Source organism: Thrips palmi, unplaced genomic scaffold (assembly GCF_012932325.1).
Source record: "Thrips palmi isolate BJ-2018 unplaced genomic scaffold, TpBJ-2018v1 HiC_scaffold_5, whole genome shotgun sequence".
Classification (NCBI taxonomy): Eukaryota; Metazoa; Arthropoda; class Insecta; order Thysanoptera; family Thripidae; genus Thrips; species Thrips palmi.
This window is the reverse complement of record NW_023144632.1, coordinates 5,318,077-5,327,204: the sequence shown is the minus strand read 5'-3', so window position 1 is coordinate 5,327,204 and position 9,128 is coordinate 5,318,077. Positions and strand designations below refer to the sequence as shown.

At 54.7% G+C, this 9,128-nt stretch overlaps 1 protein-coding gene across 1 annotated transcript; it reads right to left on the bottom strand.

The window, feature by feature from the left end:
* Nucleotides 1–372: 372 nt before the first annotated feature.
* LOC117650462 (serine-rich adhesin for platelets-like) lies at nt 373–6,467 on the bottom strand. The gene is made up of 4 exons (XM_034393917.1): nt 6,244–6,467; nt 4,418–4,947; nt 825–4,343; nt 373–736 (listed from the first exon to the last, which is right to left on the bottom strand). Exons 1-4 carry the CDS (start codon nt 6,319–6,321, stop codon nt 535–537), a joined length of 4,329 nt encoding a protein of 1,442 aa, XP_034249808.1. The 5' UTR covers nt 6,322–6,467; the 3' UTR covers nt 373–534.
* Nucleotides 6,468–9,128: the final 2,661 nt, after the last annotated feature.

Below are 9,128 nucleotides of genomic sequence, written 5' to 3'. Positions count from 1 at the left end.
ATACATCCTTGAGTCCGAAAACCACCAAGAAAGGTGCAGGGCAGGTATGCCGGCCAACGCATCGTGCCGACTGGAATTTCCGGCAAGCGGGCAGGCCAGCGGCAGGCCGAGCGCGGCGCCGATCTCGTGAAAATGCGAGGGCGCCGATTCGAGGAACCATATAGCGACGCTCGCGCAACTTGAAGCCCTCCCGCAGGCGCGCATGCCACAGGAATCTGGCGTTTGTTTCCTTTTCTCAACAACCCATCTTGGCCGCCAAAGAGTAAATTTTGTCTCACATTCTGCGTGAAGGGCTATTTCCGGACAAGGACCTACTACGCCAAGCGGCATTTCTTTGTAGCGTGAAACTAACAACAAAAGGAACAAATGAAAAAAAGTTATTTCACTAGTGTTTATTTCAATTTGATCAACATCGCAACCAACATCATCAAGGAGATAAACCGGTTTCAAATATTCAAAACATAAACAAACAAAATTTAAAACAGGAAACCTAACAACAAAAACTAAAACAAAATAACAAAATGAGATTTATAACTAGGCGGAGGGTGTAGTCCTTCTTCGCCTGCTCTTACAAGAACATTTGACGCTTTTCAAAAATTCTTTGAAAAGAATGGCCCTCAGGGTATCAATATTAGTCAGATCGCCAGTATGAGGATGGTCGGTGACGGAGACGACCTCACAGTCTGAGTCATGGGTATCGTCTTCAGTCGTTGTAGAAGCTGCAGTCGTGGTGCGCCTGAAGACATGATATATAAAAGTGAACAATAAAACGAAAAAGCAACCAGAAATAAAAACTTAACTTCTAGACAAGCAAAAAAACTTACCCTGTAGTTGATGAGCCAGAGGTTGAAGCGGTTGCCGAAGAATTAGACGTGGTCGAAGAGGAAGATGAAGATGTTGAGGTTGACGAAGAAGCTGACGTACTTGTCGATGAGGAACTGCCACCGGTCGTGGTTGAGGCGGTGGTCGAGGAAGGTTCGGTTGTTGTGGGCGACTCAGTTGTGGTGGAAGTTGATGTCGTCGATGATGGATTTGCGGTCGTGGTTGACGTCGTGGTCGTCGAAGAAGAGTCGTCTGCAGCGGTTGTTGATGTGTAACCGGAGGAGGTACTAGTGGTATCGCTGCTACTTGAAGTGCTGGTCGACGAGCTTGAGGATGCCGCAGTTGACGAAGAAGCTGACGAACTTGTCGATGAGGAACTGCCACCGGTCGTGGTTGAGGCGGTGGTCGAGGAAGGTTCGGTTGTTGTGGGCGACTCAGTTGTGGTGGAAGTTGATGTCGTCGATGATGGATTTGCGGTCGTGGTTGACGTCGTGGTCGTCGAAGAAGAGTCGTTTGCAGCGGTTGTTGATGTGTAACCGGAGGAGGTACTAGTGGTATCGCTGCTACTTGAAGTGCTGGTCGACGAGCTTGAGGATGCCGCAGTTGACGAAGAAGCTGACGAACTTGTCGATGAGGAACTGCCACCGGTCGTGGTTGAGGCGGTGGTCGAGAAAGGTGTGGTTGTTGTGGGCGACTCAGTTGTGGTGGAAGTTGATGTCGTCGATGATGGATTTGCGGTCGTGGTTGACGTCGTGGTCGTCGAAGAAGAGTCGTCTGCAGCGGTTGTTGATGTGTAGCCGGAGGAGGTACTAGTGGTATCGCTGCTACTTGAAGTGCTGGTCGACGAGCTTGAGGATGCCGCAGTTGACGAAGAAGCTGACGAACTTGTCGATGAGGAACTGCCCCCGGTCGTGGTTGAGGCGGTGGTCGAGGAAGGTGTGGTTGTTGTGGGCGACTCAGTTGTGGTGGAAGTTGATGTCGTCGATGATGGATTTGCGGTCGTGGTTGACGTCGTGGTCGTCGAAGAAGAGTCGTCTGCAGCGGTTGTTGATGTGTAACCGGAGGAGGTACTAGTGGTATCGCTGCTACTTGAAGTGCTGGTCGACGTGCTTGAGGATGCCGCAGTTGACGAAGAAGCTGACGAACTTGTCGATGAGGAACTGCCCCCGGTCGTGGTTGAGGCGGTGGTCGAGGAAGGTTCGGTTGTTGTGGGCGACTCAGTTGTGGTGGAAGTTGATGTCGTCGATGATGGATTTGCGGTCGTGGTTGACGTCGTGGTCGTCGAAGAAGAGTCGTTTGCAGCGGTTGTTGATGTGTAACCGGAGGAGGTACTAGTGGTATCGCTGCTACTTGAAGTGCTGGTCGACGAGCTTGAGGATGCCGCAGTTGACGAAGAAGCTGACGAACTTGTCGATGAGGAACTGCCACCGGTCGTGGTTGAGGCGGTGGTCGAGGAAGGTGTGGTTGTTGTGGGCGACTCAGTTGTGGTGGAAGTTGATGTCGTCGATATTGGATTTGCGGTCGTGGTTGACGTCGTGGTCGTCGAAGAAGAGTCGTTTGCAGCGGTTGTTGATGTGTAACCGGAGGAGGTACTAGTGGTATCGCTGCTACTTGATGTGCTGGTCGACGAGCTTGAGGATGCCGCAGTTGACGAAGAAGCTGACGAACTTGTCGATGAGGAACTGCCACCGGTCGTGGTTGAGGCGGTGGTCGAGGAAGGTTCGGTTGTTGTGGGCGACTCAGTTGTGGTGGAAGTTGATGTCGTCGATGATGGATTTGCGGTCGTAGTTGACGTCGTGGTCGTCGAAGAAGAGTCGTCTGCAGCGGTTGTTGATGTGTAACCGGAGGAGGTACTAGTGGTATCGCTGCTACTTGAAGTGCTGGTCGACGAGCTTGAGGATGCCGCAGTTGACGAAGAAGCTGACGAACTTGTCGATGAGGCACTGCCCCCGGTCGTGGTTGAGGCGGTGGTCGAGGAAGGTTCGGTTGTTGTGGGCGACTCAGTTGTGGTGGAAGTTGATGTCGTCGATGATGGATTTGCGGTCGTGGTTGACGTCGTGGTCGTCGAAGAAGAGTCGTCTGCAGCGGTTGTTGATGTGTAACCGGAGGAGGTACTAGTGGTATCGCTGCTACTTGAAGTGCTGGTCGACGAGCTTGAGGATGCCGCAGTTGACGAAGAAGCTGACGAACTTGTCGATGAGGAACTGCCACCAGGCGTGGTTGAGGCGGTGGTCGAGGAAGGTTCGGTTGTTGTGGGCGACTCAGTTGTGGTGGAAGTTGATGTCGTCGATGATGGATTTGCGGTCGTGGTTGACGTCGTGGTCGTCGAAGAAGAGTCGTCTGCAGCGGTTGTTGATGTGTAACCGGAGGAGGTACTAGTGGTATCGCTGCTACTTGAAGTGCTGGTCGACGAGCTTGAGGATGCCGCAGTTGACGAAGAAGCTGACGAACTTGTCGATGAGGAACTGCCACCGGTCGTGGTTGAGGCGGTGGTCGAGGAAGGTTCGGTTGTTGTGGGCGACTCAGTTGTGGTGGAAGTTGATGTCGTCGATGATGGATTTGCGGTCGTGGTTGACGTCGTGGTCGTCGAAGAAGAGTCGTCTGCAGCGGTTGTTGATGTGTAACCGGAGGAGGTACTAGTGGTATCGCTGCTACTTGAAGTGCTGGTCGACGAGCTTGAGGATGCCGCAGTTGACGAAGAAGCTGACGAACTTGTCGATGAGGAACTGCCCCCGGTCGTGGTTGAGGCGGTGGTCGAGGAGGGTTCGGTTGTTGTGGGCGACTCAGTTGTGGTGGAAGTTGATGTCGTCGATGATGGATTTGCGGTCGTGGTTGACGTCGTGGTCGTCGAAGAAGAGTCGTTTGCAGCGGTTGTTGATGTGTAACCGGAGGAGGTACTAGTGGTATCGCTGCTACTTGAAGTGCTGGTCGACGAGCTTGAGGATGCCGCAGTTGACGAAGAAGCTGACGAACTTGTCGATGAGGAACTGCCACCGGTCGTGGTTGAGGCGGTGGTCGAGGAAGGTGTGGTTGTTGTGGGCGACTCAGTTGTGGTGGAAGTTGATGTCGTCGATGATGGATTTGCGGTCGTGGTTGACGTCGTGGTCGTCGAAGAAGAGTCGTTTGCAGCGGTTGTTGATGTGTAACCGGAGGAGGTACTAGTTGTATCGCTGCTACTTGAAGTGCTGGTCGACGAGCTTGAGGATGCCGCAGTTGACGAAGAAGCTGACGTACTTGTCGATGAGGAACTGCCACCGGTCGTGGTTGAGGCGGTGGTCGAGGAAGCTGTGGTGTTTGGGGTTTCTGTAGAAGTTGAATCTGGTTCAGTGCTTGTTGACTCAGCGCTTGATGCGGAACCTGATGTGTGGGCGGAGCTGTTGGATGTTGAACCATTTGCCGTGCCTGTGTTTGCGCTGGCGCTAGCTCCGGGCACTGATACATTTGCACTGGCAAATGTGTCACCGTCTGCATCGACGCCACTTCTCGTGTTTGAGGCCGACTGTGATGACTCGGCCGTTTGGCTGTAATCAAATTTTTTAATATTTAGTTAGTTTTATTTATTTTGTTTTCATTCATATTCTATTTGGTTACTTACCTTGATGGCGACCTATTTCCTGCGGTTCTGCTGGTTGGTGAACTGGCTGTATACGTTGACGTGCCTGAGGGTGACGTTGCTGTGGCGGTTGTCGTCCCGCTTGATTGCGTCCTTGACGTAGCGCCTACAGCCGAAGCGATTGATGAGTCAGTTGTCGATGACGTAGAAGCAGTAGTTGTTGATGATTTAGTTGTTGTAGTTGAAGATTCTGTTGTCGTTGATGAGGCCGTAGACCCGGAGCTTGGTTGCTGGCCGGTGGCGTTGACGTGGAACGTCACCGTGTTTACGCCCGCGTCGTCGTTGACGCCGTTGAAGTACGTCGCGATCGAGTTGAGTAGGCTTGCGATGAAAGTGCTTAACTGAGCGTAGAGGTTGCTTAGAGAGCCGCTGCCGGACCCGGTCGTCATCGTCGACTGGATATTTCCGCTGACTACGCCGTTCGCATTGTTGGAGCTGTTGGTGTTGCTGACGTGATTTACGTTTGCGGTGAATGCTGCCCCCAGTGATGCTGGTGCTGGCTTGCAAAGGACCTGCAACATGAAGGAACTAATTTTGCGCTGCAATTTAAGCCTGGAAAGAATATTCAAAGAGTGATTGTAACAGTTTTCCTTTAAAATTATGTCATATTATTCGCTGTAAGAAATTTATTGGGATTTAACAAAAGTACCTCTGAAAAAAAATGTTGCCGACGGTTTATTTACAAATCTACAAAGATTCTTAATGATTTATCCTAAACTACGAAGAATATGCGTAATTTAACGGTCGTTGCAGCAACCTTGTTTATTTTTCAGAGATACATTTTTGTAGCTTTTATACCTTTATTTTTACAGTGTATTAAAAAATAAATATTTGAAAGGGTAGGGCAGTACACTGGTGAAACAAAGGCATAAAAATTATGCCCTTTAAGGGCGTAAACGATTTACGCCCTTAAAGGGCATAAATCGTTAATGCCTTTGGGAAGGGCATTAAAATTTTGCTTGAAATTCCTATACCATTTACGCCCTTCCCAAGTGCATGAAACGATTTATGCCCTTGCAAGGGCGTAAAAGAGTATTTATGCCCTAAAGGGCGTAATTTTTATGCCTTTGTTTTACCAGTGTAGTTTTCATCTTTTTACTGCTCGCCACCCAAAATGATCGGGACCCCCCCGTAAACATAGTACTTTACCACCCCTTCCCGCCCCTTTTTCCATTTTTGTCGTTCTTTCTGTATCTGAGATACCAGGCCTACACTAGGTCCCTGACTCATGGGAACTTGTTACCGGCAGGCGACTTCCTTTAACTCTCGCACTCGACGTTTTATGCACTCCCTGGTACGTACACTTCAGCTTGAATGCCGAGTGAAGAGCAAGAAGAAAAACAGAATAACTGAAGAAAAATCACCGGAACCCTTTCCCAAAATCGTCTTATTTGAAGGTTTTGACGGTTTGAAATCATGGAGCTCGACTTTGTTTGGTTTTTATCAATTTTTAGAACCCAAATAAACCTATATCATTATCAAATTAACAAATTTTATGGACTCTTTCCAGCTTTTGTTATTCTTCTTCTTCACTCGGTGCTCGGTGGAAGTGTCTATTTGCTAAAAAACAGCACACTCTTTGCTTTGGTTCTAGTTGCTTGAAAATAGATAGAAACAAAGTTTGAAATCGTTCGTAGTTTTTAGACGCCGGACAGAGGGCGACTCGAATAGTATACGGACACTTCACTTTTCACTGTGCCGGTGTTCTCGACGCACACATTTCACATTCTTCCTCCAGGGGCGCAGCCTAGTCCTTCCCTGCCGGTGCCGCCAAGTCCCTCCCTGTCGGCGGGGCCAAGTCCACTTACAGGGTGGAGGGTGTCCAGGAGCAGGAGGGACAGGATGAGGACGCGCTTCCAGCAGATGCCGCCCCGCTCGGGCGCCATGATGACGGTGACGACGACGATGAGGGTAATCCAAGGGGCACGCACTCGCGACGGTGGGCCGACCGCCCCGCGCGCGTCTTATACGAGTCCGGCGAGCAGCGGGCCGGGCCGGGCGGCTTGTAATGCGACCAGAATCTATCGTCGACTGGCAGCTAATCGCGCGATGCAACCAGACCGCCCCCCTGCCGGGCCCTGCCGGGCCCCGCCGACCGACTGGCACCGTGTTTAATGTTTGCCGTTTCAGGGGAATTGTCGCATCGGGGGCGTTTTCTGGCCTGATTTGTTGTGGTTACTCGTCGCGGCCCGCGCCGAGAAGTGCTGAGCGCGGCTAGCGCGGCGCGGCCGCCCGCGTGCCGCCAAACCTGGCGCGCATTGCCGCGGCCAGAGCAGCTGCTCCTGCGCATCGCCGTTAGGGGCGTCCGACTATAGCCAGTTCAAGAGGAAGGTCTAGCCAGCGGGCAGGCGCAGACGGAACGCGACACTGACCTGGCCTTGCAGATTGGTTCGACTTGGTCCGTGCCCGCCCGCCACGAAATCGGATGCACCTAACATCGGCCCGAAAAGTTTTTGTAAAGGACGCAATGCACGCTGAGGCGTTGGCACGCGAGGCCCGTCCCGGTGCCGAAGGTTGCCCGCCGCGGCTTTCAAACGGTGCTACCGCGACGCGGTGGTGCGAAGTCATCGGCCCGGTGCGTGGGCGGGGAGTCCGCCACCGGACGCAGCCCCCGCGAGGTGGGCGTCGACGGGGGCGTCGACGAGGGCGTGGTGCAGCCCAAGGCTGCCGCCATCGCGCGCCCGGAGCGGGTGGCAAATTGAAAATTAAAAGTGCATCAGCGGGTGCCGTGCGACCGCGCGTTGAGGTCACTGCAGCCTTGATGAGCGGGGTCCCTCGCGTCGCTCGTCGGCTAGGCCAGGTAGCCGCCAAAGGCGCCGACACTCGACGCCGGCAGGTTTTTTTCTAGCGGCCCCACTTCGCTGGCGTTGTCGTTTTCGAACCGCTTGAGCCCATTGTGCCGGGCGTGCCGGGCCATTCTGGAGTGGAGGTCTATTGGCGCCGTCCGCCGCGTCCACCGCGGCTTCGCGCTGAGGCCAGCACACCGCCCGCGAGACCCGTCCGACAATTAGCGGCGAGGGCTCTCAAACGGCTGCAGTGCCAACCCTGTGCCAACCGTGCGCGCGTAGCTCCGTTTTTTCAGCTTTTCCTTTTTTGCTTTTTATCAAAGTGCGCTCGCTGCCTATTCATTTCCAGCGAGTGAGGTCGATTGAACTGGTTCAGAGTAAGGGCAACACGAATGGGTAACGGACGTCTCCCTTTTATCTCTGTCTCCTTTTCATTTATTCATTCATTTATTTATTTATTTTGCCGGCGGTGGATGTGAAGGCGGCCGCGCACTGCTGCGGCCGCTCCGGCAGTAAACATTTTATGGCGTCTTTAATTCGGGAGTCACAATCTCAAATTAGCAGACATGCAAAAGTATCAAATTTGTTTCGAGTCGCTGGGCAGCTATATTAGAGCTAGCGCTGTGACGTGAATTTCTGCCGGCCCGGGTTCGACTCCCGCCCCATGCTGCACCAATTTAATTTGTTTTTGTGAGATTCTGGGCCTGCGTCATCATTACCGCCAGGCAGCGCGTGGCGTGCGTGTCTGTGGCGTGGCGGCGTGGCCGGCGCGGCCGACACCCGCCGCCTCCAATTTGGACGTCTCCTTCGCCTTGCACGACGCTTCCTTCCTGCCGCGAGTGGCAGGTGCCAAAACGGCCAAAACGCCGGCCGGCCGGGAGCGCAGCCCTGGGGGACGACTGGGTCCAAGCCCTGCCGTGTTGTCACTCTGTCTCTCTCGGCCTTACGGAGTGCTCCACGAGTGCGACAGAGACAGAGCGACGAAATCGCTCTTTCTGAATCGCGCTGCGCAGCGAGCCTCGTCGTCTCTGGGGTGCGCGCAGTCAGTCCGCCGGTCCTTGGGGGCCCCAGGCGCGATGCGGCGCGATGCGGCGCGATGCGGCGCGATGCGGCGCGATGCGGCGAAGGGTGGTGAAGGCCAAGTGGGGTGTCTTCTTGCCAGACGACTTGCCTTGCCGCAGCGGCTTGCCGCGTGCACTCAGCCAGTGGACTGCCGTCTCGGCCGACACCGCCGTGTCTCCTTTCTCCCTTTCCAGAGAACTTGAACTGGGGAAGTCCTCGGCCGGCGCCTCTTGAGCAGACTCGCCGCTGAGGCCGTGTCACGCCGAGTGCGCGGCCGCGACGTCTCCATTGCGAGCACGAGGAGAGCACGAGTTGACAAGCACCCCCAGCCTGGATTGGCTCCACCCCCACCCCCCGACACGCTCGGTGCGCCGCGTGGGAAAGCCGAGCCGGGCCTGCAGACTGATTCCAGGAGCTCGCCGCTCTGCCCCTCTCGCACTCATGGGCCGCGCCGTGTGGCCGTGCGGCCGCGAGAGAGATAGAGCTCTCGGAATCAGTCTGCTAAATGGCAAAGCGGGGCCCTCGCGGGGGCGCCGGTGACGCACTGCAGCTGCGGGCACCTGCCGGCCGCCTCGCGCCTCGCACCTGCAGCACCTGCAGCAGCACCTGCAGCAGCACCTGTCGCGTGCACCACCGTTTGCATCTCGCTGCGCACAGCGCACCTGCCGCGCGAAGAGTCGCTCTGTCTCTCTCGCACCCGTGTGCGACTCTACGTACGGGTGCGAGGGAGACAGAGCGACAAACCGGCGGGGCAGCCGGCTGCGATTACGGAGGGAAGTCCGAGTGCCGTGAGTCATTGCCGGCCGGGCGGCAAGGTGTGCCGGGCGCATGTGCCCTCCCGTCGA